We start from the raw sequence: 18,456 nt of genomic DNA on the forward strand, positions 1-18,456 counted from the left end.
ATGTTTTTCAGCGGCAGGAACTGGGGGACTAGTCAGGATCGAGGGAAAGATGAACGGAGCAAAGTACAGAGAGATCCTTGATGTAAACCTGCTCCAGAGCGCTCAGGACCTCAGACTGGGGCGAAGGTTTACCTTTCAACACGACAACGACCCTAAGCACACAGCCAAGACAACGAAGGAGTGGCTTCGGCACAAGTCTGTGAATGTCCTTGAGTGGCCCAGCCAGAGCCCAGACTTGAACCCCATTGAACATCTCTGGAAAGACCTGAAAATAGCTGTGCAGCGACACTCCCCATCTAACCTTACAGAGCTCGAGAGGATCTGCAGAGCAGAATTGGAGAAATACCCCAAATATAGGTGTGCCAAGCTTGTAGCTTCATACCCAAGAATACTTGAGGCTGTAATCGCTGCCAAGGGTGCCTCAACCAAGTACTGAGTAAAGGGTGTGAATACTTATACATGCAATATTTCAGTGTTTTTTTAAAAATAAATTTGCAAACATTTCTACAAAACCTTTTTCGCTTTGTCATTATGGGGCATTGTATGTAGATTGATGAGGGAAAAAAAGGAATTTAATCCATTTTGGAATAAGGCTGTAATATAACAAAATGTGGGGAAAATTAAGGGGTGTGAATACTTTCCGGATGCACTGTAAATGTGTGTTGCTGAATTTGAAGCAGGACAAAGCTTGGAAGTGATGCTTGTGAGTGAGTATGTGGTGTTGCTGGGCTTTACGTGCTATGCACATCCAGAGGCTCTTCTAAATGCTAACCGTTTCCCACTAGGAACTCAAGGCACTAAGTTAACTATAAATAATAGGCAGGAAATGGGGAAACCATGAATGATTTAGGGAAAATATCTATTTTTCTGATAGATATTTTGATTTGTGATATGATTTTCTAAAGTCAAGCGTCAGTTCAATATTCACTGTGCACTAGATTTAACACACGTGACAGAGCATCACCACATAAGAAACCCAGTACCATATCGAGGGTTTTCAGTCAGGGCTCTCCGTACCGGAACAGTGAATGGTTTGCGAAATATGATCGACGTCTCGTTTACTTTCAACACTCATATCCGAATACATGGGCATGCGTGCGGCACTGGTCGAGCGAGCTAGAGGGTGAAGCGAAGAGTGGGAGCGGCGATGGTGACAAGAAACCTTTTCCAAAGGTTTTTAATCACTGCAACCACGAGAGGTTCTTGAGCATACTGTTATAACTGCACAACAGTTTTTAGGCTGATAGGTCCAGTAGGCCCTGTGATGGCCTGGCCAGGGTGTCTCCCCGCCTGCCGCCCAATGGCTGCTGGGATAGGCTCCAGCACCCCCGCGACCCTGACAGCAGGATAAGTGGTGTGGATAATGGATGAATTTGAAGCAGGACCACGCAGGAAATAAAGCAGTGATAGTCATGCGTCATACACAGCCATGCGTGCGCAGGTCTTCAATTCAGCCCAACAATACACCACATGTATTTGGTTCACTGACGAGTCCTCCTCCGTCTGCTTGTAGGCGTGTTCAGCAGTGGCAACAGACGCTGGAGCGCTGGGCTGAAATGAAAACCTGCATTCTCATGGCTGTCTATGGCACGCGGCTGAACACCGCGGAAAATAAAATGGGATCACGGTCCATGCGTAAGCGCCGACACTGTAGTTACACGCGTCGGCCGAAAGGTGGCAGTGCGTCATCGCTTATTATAAGGCACCGCCGTTGGCCGCACACCACACCAAGGTCAAGAACAAGAAACGCACGCGCGACTGTGCACGTTTACAACGCTACATCTGTTTTATGTAATGAGCCCTTCACACACACGCGCGCGCGCGCACACACACATTTTACAACACGAGCTGAGCTGCGAGCAACTCGGCTGACTTTTAGTTTTACTAACAAATCGCTTCGCCTCGCTGACGGATGCTTTCACATGTGAATGGCGGCAGTTTTCCCATTTTAATTGCCAAACTTCTCCGAGAACCACAACGAGCCACGAGCGATCATAATTCATTAAAATAATCCATCAGCATGAAAAGTATTCGTCGATTAAAAGCCCCCACGTGATTGTAATCAGCATGAAACGCGGGGGTTAGTGAAGCGCGCTCGGGCGGGTATATCCCTAAAAGTCTTCAGACAAACATGTTTTAAGGGCTCATTACGGGGCCATGTGTGCAATGTGCAGATTCTTAACTCTAATCTCCTCGCTTAACTCGTTTTCCACGCCTGCAGCTTCGCGGCTGTGTTTGCTCTTTCCACTTAGCTCCTCGGCGCAGCTGCTGGAGAGAGAGAGAGAGAGACCTTATTCCTGAAAACCTCCGAGAGGCGACGACAAGCGAGTTCTCCTAATCCCCCCACCCCACCCCCCGCCCCCATCATCATCATCATCATCACCACCATCATCATCATCATCATCATCACAGCGGCCCTCTAGTTGGTGGCTCGTCCCACGTGGTTTCAGTAGCGCGTATAAAGAGTTGGGGAGTGTTTGGGGGACCACGACGCCAAGAGGAGACCTGCAGGATGGAGAAGCTCGTCTGGTCTGACGCACGCCGCGCCGCGCGCGCCGCACCGGCACTCAGATCAGAGACAAGGCACGTCTGAAAGGCAGAAACCGGGATTATTACCGCGTGTGGAGAGAGAGAGAGAGGGAGAGAGGGGGAGAGAGAGAGAGGGAGAGAGAGGGAGAGAGAATGGATTGAATAAAAATGTCAAAGTGGGATTTGCCGCAGTTTCCGAGAGCTTTCCTACATTATGTGGAATACCTCAACTTCCGCTTGTTATAATGGCAGATTTCCAACTTGGCTGATTTCCCTCCCCACCTTTTTGTTTTCAGTCCGCCGGCTGCGGACGAAATGAAACCATGACTTGTTCCGTCCTCTGCGGTGCTGTGTTCCGGCTGAGCGGCAGAAGAAGCACGGCCGTGAGTTTTTCCTGCGAATCCGACCGCGACGTGCACTGACGGGCCGTGCACGATGACCAGAGACGGGAAGTCAAGTGGTTTTCCCTCCGCGCGTCTCCCCGTGAATGGAAGTGAACCCCGACAGCAGCAGCAGCAGCACCACCACCACCACCACCACCGTGCGTCAGACTTGAGTGAAATCCCCGTTACGCACGCTGATCTTTTAGGAACTGCAGAGATTTAAAACACCGACTTTGTTCCCGCTTTAAACTTTGTTTCTCTACGTCAGCCTTTATCGAGCAGCTTTAAGGACACACCGAATAAAAAGAAGTGATTTGACACCTCTTCAATCACATGTCGGGGTTGAAGATGAGCAGCTGGCTTCTCCAAGTGGCATTACTCGTGGCTTGCGCTCTCTCCGCCCGCTGCACCGCCGCACCCGGGGCCGAGACGCGCACGGCGGCCCGGGACACGTGCGCGTCGTGCGGCATCGGCCAGTCGGAGGAGCCGGGCCAGATGAACACGGACTTCCTGGAGGCCGTCAAGAGGCACATCCTGAGCCGGCTGCAGATGAGGGAGAGACCCAACATCACCCACCCCATCCCCAAGGCGGCGATGGTGACGGCGCTGCGGAAGCTGCACGCCGGTAAGGTGCGGGAGGACGGCAGGGTGGAGATCCCAAACCTGGACGGGCACGCCACGAACAACGAGGTCCTGGAGGAGAGCTCGGAGATCATCAGCTTTGCCGAGACAGGTGCGTCCAAGCTGACAACTTGTCAGTTTCAATTCCACCCAAATTCAGTTCGGTTCAGCTTTGTTGTGAGCGCTCGAGTACGTGCGCGTGGAAGTGCGTTGCGTTTGGGTTGCTGCAAATGAATTTGGGTCTTGCTCGAGCCAGAAACCGAGATGCAGGGGGGCATTGTTTGCCACTAATGCAACATTTCTAGTGTACTGAAGTGTTTCCAAGCCCAGTCGAGTCAAGTCCGTTTTATTTGTGCAGCCCAACATCACAAGCAGTCCTGAAGGGGCTCCTGTTTTGCAGATGTTCTGCGTAATAGCCCTGCTTAGGTAAGGCCGCTGGTATTTACTCCACCATCCAACACTTAAGGATGACACATCTGACACATGTAAGTGCTATAATATGACCGGTGGAGTAAAGCCGGCTTACCGCTTCAGTCAGAGACATTCTGCAGGACAAGGGGGCACTTGAGGACCTGGCTGGATGTAGTAGTTCACATGTTAAGATAACATCACACCACGTCACTCAGCTTCTCCACTTTTACTGGCCCTTCACAAGACGCCTGTGTCGCGGGAGCAAGTTAGTAAAACAGCACCAAACATCCTCAAAACCCCCTAAAATGAAAGAGATAAAACAGTGTGTGACATGCAGCGGATACACGCAGAGCAAAGTAAATGTGTTGTGCGACCTAGTGTGAAACCAGGCTATATCAACTGATTGCGTTACATAGTGCAAGTACAGCAGGAGTGAAGACACATGTACAGCTTAACGGGCTCAATAATGTCAATCGAGGATCAATGACGCGGTGTCCCTGTTCGGTGACTGCAGAACTGAACGGTGCAGACGGCCGGAGCGGGTCTCGCTGGCAGCGGATGAGACCTCCTCAGACTCCAAGAGTTGTAATCGATGATGAAATGACATTCAGCTGGAGGGTAAAGGAAAGACCGGACAAGATAGAGGGAGGGAGCATCTCCAACACACACAGCTGTCCATGCAGGCCTGTCTGGCCTCTGGACACTGGGGGAGGTAGTGAGCCTGTAATGTGCCGTTACACCCAGGGTGCACACCACTCTGAGGGCTCTGCGTGGGCAGGGGGGGATAAGCAGCCTGAACTGAAGTGTAGATTTGTGTTTTAGGTTTTTATTATTGAGTTAGAGACAATTTATTATGGGGGGGGGGTTACATGACGTGTCCTGCAAGGTGCTATCAGCTACCCCACCAAGAGTCCAAGGTGCACGTCTCTCATTAAACATCACACCTAGATTCATTTTTTATCTGTTATGAATCATTTGGTCTCCTTTCAGACTCATACGTTTGGAGTCATTCGCGCTGGGGTGTTGGGCTGCGTGCAGGTGGTGGTGCAGGTGGTGGTGCAGGTGGTGGTGCACGGTCAGCACGCCACTCGCGGAGATGTTCAAACTGAGATTCAAACTGAGGGGCTGTGAATGGCAAAATAATAATAATGCATCCATAATGAGATGCCGGGCTTTGAAGCGCTTCAGTTGGTGTTTTTCCCATCAAGACACCGAGGAGGAGACTGAGGAGGAGACTGGGGAGGACACTGAGGAGGAGACTGAGGAGGAGACTGGGGAGGAGAGCGGCGGGCGGGCGGGCGCTCTCTGACATGCGGCTGATGGACTCCCAGAGAGGCTTGCAAGGATCAAACTTTAAGATGTTTTTACAGGAATGTTTCTGCAACCACCATGCTATTAGGCAGCCCTCCTCCATCTGTGTGTGTGTGTGTGTGTGTGTGTGTGTGTGTGTCACAGCGGGATGGATACTTGTAAAACTGATTGCCAGTGTTTGTGTGTGTCAGCGGTGTGTTTATCATGGTTGGATACGTACTTGTAAAAACTATGTGTATGTGTGTGTGCATACGTGCGTGTGTGTGTGTGTGTGTGTGTTGTTGGCGTATGCTGTGGAGAAATGGGTACTTGCAGCACTGATTGCTGGGGGTGTGTCAGTGTTGTGTGTATCATGGTGGGATAGGTACTAAAACTGTGTGTATGTGTGTGCATACATGCATGTGTGTGTGTGTGTGTGTGTGTGTGTGTGCATGGTGTATACTCCCCGAGCAGCCCATAGTAAAAGCTAACATCCGTAGCATGGCCCATAGAGCCCCATGGTGTTCTTTGAGGGAGACTCTGTTTTTCACAAGTCCTCTCCCCCCTGGATATCGCTCTCGCTCTCTCCACTCTCTCTCCCTCCGTCTCTCTCCCTCTCCCTCCCTTTCTCTCTCCCTCCCTGGCTAATGGATTGCAGATCTTGGGCCGGGGTCTCTCCCCCTGCCAGTTGGCTGTATTATCGTGGGGGTGCATGCCAGCGGGACGTGGCATGGGGACAAGCTCTCAGAACAATTCACTCACGGCGCCTGAAAGGGAGGCAGGAATTGATCAACGATGCCACCTGCCTCGCCCACGTGTGTCTCCCGGCCATTTGCCTTGAAAAGCAATGCGCGCACACACACACACACACACACACACACACACACACACACACACACACACACACACACACAACCTTCAAAACATCTGCTTTTTACACATCTAGTTTGAGACCACTACCCTGTTATTGCGAGTGTGTCTATAGGCGAGAGTGTGCCCTAGTGTGTGTGTGTGTGTGTGTGTGTGTGTGTGTGTGTGCCCGTTTCGCTCCATCTACCTCCATGTGTTTGTGTGTACCTCCGTGTGTTAACATGAATCTTTGTGTTCGTATACACGTGTGTGTCTGTGCGGTTGTGTGTTAGTGGTGTGTGTGTGTGTGTGTGTGTGTGTGTGTGTGTGTGTGTGTGCGTGCGTGCGGACACACGTCCGCGTGTCACGGCGGTGGTGTTCAATCACTCCCTCAGTGTGAGGTCACCGTCTCTGTCACCAGCGCCACACGCCGCCTGTAGATTAACATGCTGAATCGGGTGTCCCAGGGTCGCATCGGGAGTCTCGTGTGTGTGTGTGTGTGTGTGTGTGTGTGTGATGTCTGTAAGGTCAGTATCTAAGAGGGGGCTTGGCAGTAAGACTTGACGTTCCGGCTGCGGGCTCAGGACGGTGTGGGAGTTTAATCCGGCTCTAGATTGCATCCGCGTAACAAAGGATCATCTCTTCCCTCGCTTTCTCTCTCTCTCTCTCTCTCTCCCCCTCTCTCTCTCTGTGGATCTATCATTCCATCTATCACAAACATGTTGCAAAGGTACTGCCAAAATCCAATAGTTTTTACCAAATCTCTCATTTTTCAATCATTTGTCATCAATTCATTCACCCGATCTATCTATCTATCCATCCATCCATCTTGCTCTCCATCCATTCATCCATCCACCTCTCTCTCTCTCCATCCTTCCATCCATCTGTCCTGCTGTCTATCCATCCATCCATTCTTCCATCTCTCTCTCTTCATCCTTCCATAATCTGTCCATCTCTCTCCATCCACCCATCCTTCCATCCTTGCCTCGCTCTCTCCATCCATCCTTCCATTCCTCTCTCTCTCTCCATCCATCCATCCATCATCTGCTGCTATGTGAGCTTGTTTTAACTCGGTGTTCTACGTTTACTACTCGTTGTTTGTCCAGAGTAAAGATGATGTCATCAGTTGTTAAAACAGAGTAAAGATGGTGTTATTAGTTGTTAAAACAGAGTAAAGATGGTGTCATCAGTTGTTAAAACAGTAAAGACGGTGGGTGTCATCAGTTGTTGGAACAGAGTAAAGATGGTGTCATCAGTTGTTAAAACAGTAAAGACGGTGGGTGTCATCAGTTGTTGGAACAGAGTAAAGATGGTGTCATCAGTTGTTAAAACAGAGTAAAGATGGTGTCATCAGTTGTTAAAACAGTAAAGATGGTGTCATCAATTGTTAAAACAGAGTAAAGATGGTGTCATCAGTTGTTAAAACAGTAAAGATGGTGTCATCAGTTGTTGGAACAGAGTAAAGATGGTGTTATTAGTTGTTAAAACAGTAAAGATGGTGTCATCAGTTTTTGGAACAGAGTAAAGATGGTGTTATTAGTTGTTAAAACAGTAAAGATGGTGTCATCAGTTGTTAAAACAGAGTAAAGATGGTGTTATTAGTTGTTAAAACAGAGTAAAGATGGTGTCATCAGTTGTTAAAACAGAGTAAAGATGGTGTCATCAGTTGTTAAAACAGAGTAAAGATGGTGTCATCAGTTGTTAAAACAGTAAAGATGGTGTCATCAGTTGTTAAAACAGAGTAAAGATGGTGTTATTAGTTGTTAGAACAGAGTAAAGATGGTGTTATTAGTTGTTAAAACAGAGTAAAGATGGTGTCATCAGTTGTTAAAACAGAGTAAAGATGGTGTTATTAGTTGTTAAAACAGAGTAAAGATGGTGTCATCAGTTGTTAAAACAGTAAAGACGGTGGGTGTCATCAGTTGGAACAGAGTAAAGATGGTGTTATTAGTTGTTAAAACAGTAAAGATGGTGTCATCAGTTGTTAAAACAGAGTAAAGATGGTGTCATCAGTTGTTAAAACAGTAAAGATGGTGTCATCAGTTGTTAAAACAGAGTAAAGATGGTGTTATTAGTTGTTAAAACAGAGTAAAGATGGTGTTATTAGTTGTTAAAACAGAGTAAAGATGGCGTTATTAGTTGTTAAAACAGTGAAGATGGTGTCATCAGTTGTTAGAACAGAGTAAAGATGGTGTCATCAGTTGTTAAAACAGAGTAAAGATGGTGTCATCAGTTGTTAAAACAGAGTAAAGATGGTGTCATCAGTTGTTAAAACAGTAAAGATGGTGTCATCAGTTGGAACAGAGTAAAGATGGCGTTATTAGTTGTTAAAACAGAGTAAAGATGGTGTCATCAGTTGTTAAAACAGTAAAGACGGTGGGTGTCATCAGTTGTTGAAAGAAGAAGAAGCTGGTGTGTGAAAGATGAACATCCCCTTCAGTGTTGTTCTGAGTGGTAGTCCAATGCCCACCTCCCTCCCTCTTACGTTTAAAATGCTGAATCAGTTGTCCCAGGGTCACATCAGGACTCACACTGTGTGTGTGTGTGTTTTTGTGTGTGCGTGCGCATTTGTCATTGGTGTCACCTCAGGGGATTCACAGCGTTCAGTTGTGCGTTTGTTTCGGTTGCAAGTTGAAATCCTTGTGGCCCCTCGTGATGCGAGGAGAGAGAACATCACAGAGGTTTTATTTTGAGAGGATCCAAGATGGCGGCATGAACAGCCTTCTCAGTGTGTTGTTCCTGACTGTTGCGTGTGTCAGCATCACCTCCGGTAGCTAACCAACCAATACGCCCTAACTCAGCCCCTTTCCTGTGAAAACTCCACTTGGTCATCAATCAAACTTTAACTTTTCCAACTGACGCTCACAATGTCCTGTTCGCCATCGGCACCGCCTATCAAGTCAAGTCAAGTTTATTTGTAGAGCCCAAATTCACAAGGTGGCTCCCAAGGGCTTTACAGTCAGTACAAAACACAGCAGTGTGTGACTGAGGAGACCCTCCATCCTTGGACCCAAAACCTGAATGAGGAGAAACTCTACAAGAAAAAGCTTATCAGGAAAAATAACATGGCAGAGACCTCCGGAACATGCAAAATACACAAAAATAACACAATCATAACTTAACATCATGGACTACATAGTGAGGTAATGTAGAATCATACAGTTAATGTGCAAGGCTAACTTAGCGGATCTGGACCAGTTTTATGACTGAAGGCTGAGGCAGGTCAGGAGGCTCAGGCCTGATGTTACGGGACTGACCATCTCCTTCTGACTGGCATCATGAGTGACAGGTATGATATGTCTGTAATGCGGGTGGTTAACGGCCCTGGAACAGTTGTGGTGAACGTCACAACCCGTCTTTATGCGTGCTCAATAATCCAGTAAGAAACTCAAGAGGCTGAATCAGCTCATGTGGACACCAGGTTTATGAGAGATGTCTCATCATCATCCAGGTGACCTCCTCAGTCTCACCTGACCGCAGGTGTCCCCACCCTTATCAACAATACAGAGGCACAATGACCCAAACCAACGACCAGTTTCATATGCAAATATGGGCGTGACCATTAACTGGAGTCCCCCCCCCACCCTTTCTCCCCAATTGTAATTGGTCAATTACCCTAGTCTTCTGAGCCGTCCCGGTCACTGCTCCACCCCCTCTGCAGATCCAGGGAGGGCTGCAGACTACCACATGCCTCCTCTGACACATGTGGAGTCACCAGCCGCTTCTTTTCACCTGACAGTGAGGAGTTTCCCCAGGGGGATGTAGCACGTGGGAGGATTACGCTGTTCCCCCTCCCCCCTGAACAGGCGCCCCCACCGACCAGAGGAGGCACTACTGCAGCGACCAGGACACATACCCACAACTGCCTTCCCACCCTCAGACAAGGCCAATTGTGTCTGTAAGAACGCCCAAACAAGCCGGAGGTAACACAGGGATTCAAACCTGTGATCCCCGTGTTGGTAGGCAACGGAATAGACTGCTACACTACCCGGATGTCCTCCATTAACTACTTTCAATGGCCATGTGTACTACTCACAGAGGATTTGCGAATGGTTGCAATCACAGCATTATAAGATGGTGAACGGGGAGTCAGAAGCCATCTATGTGAAGAGGGAACGACCATCCCTGAACTGAGGGGGGTCCTAAGAGTACACCTGTCACCATCTTACAATGCTGCGATTGCAACTATTCCCAAATCCTCTGTGAAGAGTACACTTGGCCATTGAAACTCTAGTTAACGGTCACACCCATATGAATGAATGAATGAATGAATGAGTAATCTTTATTAGTGATTTTGTACATCCATACAAATGAAATTTACATTCTGCATTTAACCCATCCTAGCTGTGTAGCTAGGAGCAGTGGGCAGCCACTGTGCAGCACCCAGGGACCAACTCCAGTTATTTCTTCCTATTGCCTTGCTCAGGGGCACAGACAGGAGTATTAACCTTAACATGTATGTATTTTTTTTCATATTTGCATATGAAACTTCAGCAACTGGGTTGCTGAAGCGTCTTGTGATGTAGGCTGAAAGGTACAGGCTACTGATTCCTGCATGCGTGACAAACCCCGGATAGGCTCCTCCTCGCGGTATTGACTGGACTTCACTTGTGGAGTTGGCATAACCTGGGCAGCACTCACCTGGCTAAAGCCTAACGTGACCGCGGACTGGCGGTTATAAAAATCCCACACATCCCTGACTCGTAAGTGCCTAACAAGTGGGTAGTCCGGACTCCCAATCCGACCATCACTTGGGTACAACCTGTGGCGGATTCCATCGTCTTCACTCTTGTGTTGCCATGGAACTAGATCCTCCCAGGCCAAGTAATGTGGACCAGCGACTTTAGCGAATGGCTTTGAGAGTTTTTCCAAGGACCGTGCTTTATTTCCCCCCCCCCCCCAAAAGTCCATCGGCGATGCTGCGGAGCGACGTGAGCAGGGAATGATCATCCTGGAAGTGCCTAGCTCCAAAGGCACACAATTGGCGGCAAGGATCTGATGGTTGTCTCTACATGAACCCGGGAAACTCTGTGTGGATTCGGCAGCAAGCTTGCAACACAGCAGCCCTTTTTAGGGACAGTGCTGCTCCCCCCAGTCAGGGGAGGGCCCTAGAAAATGTGGGCTAAAAACAGCTGTTTCCCATGTCTCCTGACTGGAATACCGCGTCCAGTGGGAAATCCATTTCTTGCGGGTGAAATAAGGAAGGATATGAAACTGATTGTTGGTTTGGGTCGTTATGCCATGTATTGTTTATAAGGGTGGGGGGAATACCTGCAGTCAGTTGAGACTGAAGAGGTCACTTAGATGATGATGAAATATCTCTCAAACGCTGTGTCCAGATGAACTGATTCAACCTTCTTTGAGTCACAATCCATCGTGGAAAAGTTTGAAATGACTCCATAAAGGGCTTGAGCTGCATGAGCTGGGTAGGAAACCCACCCAGCATTTTCCAGTTTACAGGATGTAATGTAACAATGGTTGTACCTCGATGAAAAGCGAGCGCTCACACAGAAAGCCAGTTCATACAACAAACAGATGTAGTGTCAGGAATGGGTGTGAAAGGGAAATGACACTCTGTTAGCATGTTGTGAGGACAACATTCTGTTAGCATGTTGTGAGGACAACATTCTGTTAGCATGTTGTGAGTCTGACATTCTGTTAGAATGTTGTGAGGATAACACTCTGTTAGCATGTTGTGAGGATGACACTCTGTTAGCATGTTGTGAGGATAACACTCTGTTAGCATGTTGTGAGGATAACACTCTGTTAGCATGTTGTGAGGATGACACTCTGTTAGCAGCCATAACACCAACCTGTCTTCTGTGTAGCTCTAAAACATGGAAAAAAATCCACGAATGTGAAAACTACAACCCGTACTTCCTGGTTTGCTGATAGGTTTCCTTTTTTTTTCAGAAAATACGAATTGCAGGGACGTCTGTGTGGCATGGTGGTCTATTCCATTGCCTGCCAGCACGAGGATTGTTGGTTCGAATCCCCGTGCTACATTCGGCTTGGTCGGGTGTCCCTACAGACAAAACTGGCTGTGTCTGCGGGTGGGAAGCCGGATGTGGGTGTGTGTCCTGGTTGCTGCACTGGCGCCTCCTCTGGTCGGTTGGAGCACCTGTTCAGGGTGGGGAAGGGGAACTGGGGGGAATAGCGTGATCCTCCCACGTGTGACGTCTCCCCTGGTGAAACTCCTCACTGTCAGGTGAAAAGCGGCTGGTGACTCCACATGTATCGGAGGAGGCATGTGGTAGTCTGCAGCCCTCCCCGGATCAGCAGAGGGGGTGGAGCAGCGACCGGGACGGCTCGGAAGAGTGGGGTAATTGGCTGCATACGACTGGGGAGGAAAAACCCAAAAGAAAAAAAAAGAAAATATGAATTGCAGCGCCGCAGCTGTATGGAGCGCTGTTATTCAACCTCACAGTGACAGACGTGTGAGCTGGAGAGACAGAAGTTTACGGGGGGTTTATCAACCAAACATCTGAGGTAAAAAACGGGGAAGTCAGGTTGTTATTCCACACTTGAAAATGACAGTATGCTCTGGGAAGTGGTTGGGACTAACGTAAAGGACAGCTGACTTGTCGTAGATGGGCTAAAACACGCAAAACCACCGGCGTGGTCCTTAAACTACCTAAACCAGCTGTTGGAGGGCCGGGAGTGCAGCGATGTCATTGGGATTAGTATTATGACGTGATTTGAAATGTAAAAGGCTCCTGCAGGTCCCCGAGGCCTGCAACACCTGATGAAACACATCATAAAAATCAATCTTTCCACACAAAAACAAACCTCCATCTCTGTGGGGACAAAAAAACAAAAGATGCATTTGTCTGGAATGTTTGGCTTTATCACATTACGTTCATGTTGGTCCACTGTTACGAATGAATGTCCCGTCACTGAGAAATCACAGGGTCAGTTACTGCAACAGCGAAGAGCCCTCGAGCAAGGCAGTAATCCCCTGCATGCACATTTCATACAGATCACTAAAGAAAACTGCATCAGCTGAATGCCTTAAATGTCATGCTTTTTTTTCGGGGGGAGGGGGGATTTTCCCCTCCTTTTTTCTCCCCAATTGTACCTGGCCAATTCCTCCACTCTTCCGAGCCGTCCCGGTCACTGCTCCACCCCCTCTGCAGAGGGAGTGGAAGAGGAGGGTTGCAGACCACAGGCCTCCTCCGATACATGTGGAGTCGCCAGCTGCTTCTTTTCACCTGACAGTGAGGAGTTTCACCAGGGGGACGTAGCCCGTGGGAGGATCACGATATTCCCCCAAGTTTCACCTCCCCTCCAAATAGGCGCCCCGACCGACCAGAGGAGGCGCCAGTGCAGCGACCAGGACATATACCCACATCCGGCTTCCCACCTGCAGTCATGGCCAATTGTGTCTGTAGGGACGCCCGACCAAGCCGGAGGTAACACGGGGATTCAAACCTGCGATCCCCGTGTTGGTAGGCAACAGAATAGACCGCCACGCTACCCGGATGCCCTTAAATGTCATGCTTTAAGAGGAGCCATTTGTCACACAGTAACTTTGAATTCGGCAGTGGTCAACATATCTATCAAATGAGAAACGCAGATGTCCCTCGGGCTCAAAGGTCAGAGGTTAGGTTTGGCTGCAGTGTAGTGGCCCTGGGGCAGTTTTCGGGATCTAATCCCTTACCCAAAGGCTCTTTGATGCTAAAAATCAGCATCACTGATGTTATGTTAACTTTCTGTGCAATTGGTGTCCTTCATTGATATCTGATATCGAGCCAGCAGTCTGCACACTGATGATGGGTTTAGTTTTCCACCCCGGTCCGGCCTGCCAGCAGAAGGTCTGAATATCATCAGCAGTCTTATCATCTCAGCCCTCTCTCCGTCGCTCCCTCACTACGGTTATTTACACATTTTTGTAGAGGTTCCAAGCCTCTTTTTTTTCCCCACCACTAATGGGAAAACTGGCTCGCAGCAAGGCCCAGCGCAACACTCGAGAGCCCCGCCGCAGTAAATAATGGTCCCGAGTCCAGAAACATGCATGTCCCACTAAATAAAAGGGGGTTATGTTAAAAGCTTGAGGGGTTCATGCTGGGGTGTTTGTGTGTCCAGATGAAAGGCTGTGATAAGCAACATGCCACAGAGCGGATTATTTATTTTGATTTGTGTGTCACGGGATCATTAGGTATGGATTTAAATGTTTTAGTTTCAAAATTTATGGCTGCCATTCGTCAACCATGTTGCACTTATCGATGGCAGGTCAAAACAAAAACCTTGTCCTTGTTTTTAAACAGGACATTACAGATTGTTTATAGAGAAACCCCAGTCGTGAACAGGATGTGGTGTAAGTTTATGAAGTACGCCTGTATGCTGGAATAATCAGAAATTTTAAATCAGGTCTTTTCTGTTCTGTTGGTGAGGGATACTATCTCCATGACTTTGTCTTGTTGATGGAGGCCCTTGTAGATGTTGCAGTGTTTGAAACCCTCAGTTCAGTCTCGGGCCAACCCGCCTCTCGCAGAACTTATGAGAATGAATTGTAAAGCAAATTGTTTTTCTGGTCAACTTAACGCCAAAATATTTCATTTAGCCTGTTTACACTTAGCATAGAAAAGTGTTGAGTAAAAGTGATCGCTATTAGATGTTGTCAAACCACCTTAACATCCAAGTGCAAACAGGCCCAAGACGCACTGCAGAAGGTTTTAAATCCCTCTCCAATGTATGGGTAGAAACAAACCCAAGATCCATCCTTCTTCGATTCATCACGGGTCTGTTTGCTCTTAAATTGTCTTAAGTAAACATGACAGCGATCAGATTTACCCAAGATACATTGCTAAATATTGCCCAAAACAGAATTCAAATGGAAGATGGAAGGACTATGTTCTCAACCTTGATGAATTCATTTTTTAAAAGTATAACTTTTCCAGGCATCTGGGTAGTGTGGCGGTCTGTTCTGCTGTCTACCAACACAGGGATCGCCGGTTCGAATACCCATGTTCTCTCCAGTTTGGTCGGGCATCCCTGCAGACACAATTCGCCGTGTCTGTGGGTGGGAAGCCAGATGTGGGTATGTGTCCTGGTCGCTGCACTAGCGCCTCCACTGGTCAGTCGGAGCACCTGTTCAGGGGGGAGCTGGAACTGGGTGGAATAGCGTGATCCTCCCACACACTATGTCCCCCTGGTGAAACTCCTCACTGTCAGGTGAAAAGAAGCGGCTGGTGACTCCACATGTATCGGAGGAGGGATGTGGTAGTCTGCAGCCCCCCCCCGGATCAGCAGAGGGGGTGGAGCAGCGACCAGGACGACTCAGAAAAGTGGAGTAATTGGCTGGATACAACTGGGGAGAAAAAAAAAAAGGGGGGGGGGTATAACTTTTCCAAGAAAATTATTGATTCAACAAATCATGTTGCTTTCTAAATATGCATATCTTATTATCTCATTAATAAAAAGGGAAACACTTTTACTGACCAGAGTCCCACCACCGACTAGAGGGTTTACTTTGGCTAGTGGTCCCTTCCCCCCTAGCATGTTCAAGCAGCTCTCTTCAATTAACTCATTTTCCAGTCTGGTTTAAGGTCACCACAAATTAAATGATATTTCCAAAATAGAGAAACTCTGGCTGTTGCCGCACAGTGCCGGCATAATCGTGGTTCCGGAGGCGCATGCTGGGAAAGGCCTCTGTCATGTAAATGGTCCTCTCGCTTCATCTTTCTTGCCGTGTGTTGCCGTAGTGCTCGGCTGTACAATGCGCCTTTCCTTTTTACATCTCGGGGCTCATTGTGTTGGCAGTTAGGCTCCGTAAGCCCTGACTTTCAGGCCGCATTGACCGTAAAGCCTTTGAACTTTTTGTGAGCTGGTCTCCTAAGCCTCTCTTCTCATATCTGGGCTGACTTGGAGGCCAAATGGCTCTGCACCCGACGCCATCCTGACACAGTCCGCAGGATCCGTACCATCCTGCGCCAAGAGGAGGCTAGCGCCCGTTGTCTTGTTTTTAGCTGTTCCCAAATCCACAAATCTGCAGCAGCCCCTCCTCCTCCTCCAGAGCTCAAGCCCCCTTTATGAGTGTCTGCTCTCAAAGTGTTGCAACAGAGGAAGAGGTGACAGACATGGCTGATCATTTCCTCCTTACATCATTGTAATTGTCACCCTCTATTCATAAACCAATTTTCAACAGCTGTTCTTAAAAGGTTCCACATCTGGACCCACCGATGCACAAGCCGGTATTATAGGTAGATGTTTCTGTGAGGGGGAATATTGAGTGAGTGCATTACAGCTGAAATTAATGATTTCCCTGATCTGTCTCGTTCCCTCTGGCAGTGAGGGCTACAAACAAGGTGTAGCAGTCATTGCGGCTGGTGTGCCGTCAGCTCAGCAGTAACCAGTTCCCACGCTTGTAAAAATGGATCCTGGGACCAAAGCTAACACAGACAGTCTAATGTATTACACTGTTGTCCAGTAATACCGATTGTCACGGCCCCATCGGCATCACGTCAGTCTTTTTTCCTGTTTAGCCTAACTTCATGATCCAGATGGATAAAATAACTATTTGTTAATGGAGAAAAACCCTGGATTTCAGCTTTAAGTAGCTCTTGGCACAGATGAGATTTTGCAACTTGAAAAAGAGATTTATTTTCAACATCAATAATTTCTCATTTCCTTTGATATGTCTTGGTTCCTGCAGACGAGCTGGTGACATCCAAGTCTAGCCTCTTCTTCCTGATCTCCAATGAGGGGAACCAGAACCTCCATGTGACCCAGGCCACCCTCTGGCTCTACTTCAAGCTGCTGCCAGGGCCGCTGGAGGTGCGCCTGCGGAAGAAGTTGACGGTGAAGGTGTACTACCAGGAACCGGGCCTGGGCAGCAAGTGGAACCTGGTGGAGAAGCGGGTGGAGCTGAAGCGCAGCGGCTGGCACACCTTCCCACTCACCGAGCCAGTGCAGCTTGTGTTCGAGAAGGGCGACCGCCGCCAGAACCTCGACGTGCGCTGTGAGGGCTGTGAGGCGGACGGCGTGGTGCCCATTCTCCTCGACCACAACGACGAGTCCCACCGGCCCTTTCTGGTGGTTCAGGCGCGGCAGACCGAGGGCAAACACCGCATCCGCAAGCGGGGGCTGGAGTGTGATGGCAGCAGCAGCTTATGCTGCCGGCAGCAGTTCTACATAGACTTTCGCCTCATCGGCTGGAACGACTGGATCATTGCACCGTCGGGCTACTACGGCAACTACTGCGAGGGGAACTGCCCAGCATACATGGCGGGCGTGCCCGGGTCAGCCTCCTCCTTCCACACAGCCGTGGTGAACCAGTACCGCATGAGGGGGATGAGCCCGGGCTCCATGAACTCCTGCTGCATCCCCACCAAACTCAGCACCATGTCCATGCTCTACTTCGACGATGAATACAACATCGTCAAAAGAGACGTGCCCAACATGATCGTGGAGGAGTGCGGCTGTGCTTGAGATCAACATTTTTGTTTTGTCGTTTTATTTGAGTGGAACTAAAGGACTGGATCTGCAAACAGATTCACGACAAGACACCGCTGATACGACAAGAAATAACTACAGAGACAAAGTGATATTTATGGACTTTCACAAAAGCACACACACACACACACACACACACACACACACACACACACACACAGACATCCACATGCTCATGTATGCCTGCACAAACACTTGTATATATATTTATGTTTGTTGATCCTGTTTTGTTATTAATCTACACTGGTAGGAGTTTTTAGTGTTTTAGCCATTGTATGAATGAGTCTCTGTAAAGACAAACTGTCGCTCTTGCTAAAACTGTCTCGGGACATGGAGAGTTTAATGTCTAGTTAAGGAAACAATCACCTTATATTCATCAGTCCATTCTTTTCTCTCTCTCTATACACACACACACACACACACACACACACACACATATATATATGTGAATATAGAGAGTTTGAAAAAGTGATTTTCTCAACTTAGGACTTAACTCACAACAAAGCACCACAATTTGAAGAGGTTTCATTTTATATTTAAATGACACAAATTACATTTCAGAGACAAAGTCTTCATTCGGGACTTTGGAAAAAAAGAAGAGGTTAACCAGCCTCTAATATGGAAATTTCTATGCCAATGGAGGTTGGAAGGAGCAAAACATGAATGATGAAAGAATGATGCTGGGGTGTGGGGGGGTAGCTTGGGGCCTGGGGTGAGGTGGGGTGTGTGTGTGTGGGGGGGGGCAGTGAAACGTACTGACACCAATCAGACTTCACCAACGTACAGCACTTCAGTCCAACAGTTGGCACAAAAACGTAGTCATATTTACACCCGCAGACTTGGTGGACATGAACGACATGATCACATTTCGGAAAGGAACTTCCCAATCGAGAAAGCACAAGACATGGATATTCCAGTG

General features: G+C 48.3%; 1 protein-coding gene across 2 annotated transcripts; it reads left to right on the forward strand.

Annotated features, from left to right (window-relative positions):
- The first annotated feature begins 3,245 nt into the window (after window positions 1-3,245).
- On the forward strand, window positions 3,246-17,513 carry LOC130131677 (inhibin beta B chain-like). 2 transcript variants are annotated; one of them, XM_056301456.1, is made up of 3 exons: window positions 3,246-3,649; window positions 14,057-14,066; window positions 16,743-17,513. In XM_056301456.1, the coding sequence occupies exons 1-3, from the start codon at window positions 3,246-3,248 to the stop codon at window positions 17,511-17,513; spliced, it is 1,185 nt and encodes a 394-aa protein (XP_056157431.1). The 2 variants fall into 2 exon arrangements, with proteins under 2 accessions (XP_056157431.1, XP_056157433.1); XM_056301458.1 differs by lacking the exon at window positions 14,057-14,066 and having other exon boundaries at window positions 3,246-3,645; window positions 16,738-17,513.
- Window positions 17,514-18,456: the final 943 nt, after the last annotated feature.

The sequence above is a fragment of the Lampris incognitus genome, chromosome 21 (genome assembly GCF_029633865.1).
Source record: "Lampris incognitus isolate fLamInc1 chromosome 21, fLamInc1.hap2, whole genome shotgun sequence".
Classification (NCBI taxonomy): domain Eukaryota; kingdom Metazoa; phylum Chordata; class Actinopteri; order Lampriformes; family Lampridae; genus Lampris; species Lampris incognitus.

What these genes read in the sequence shown, in the direction of transcription:
- LOC130131677 (XM_056301456.1), top strand. Translation starts at nt 3,246, where the DNA reads ATGTCGGGGTTGAAGATGAGCAGCTGGCTTCTCCAAGTGGCATTACTC.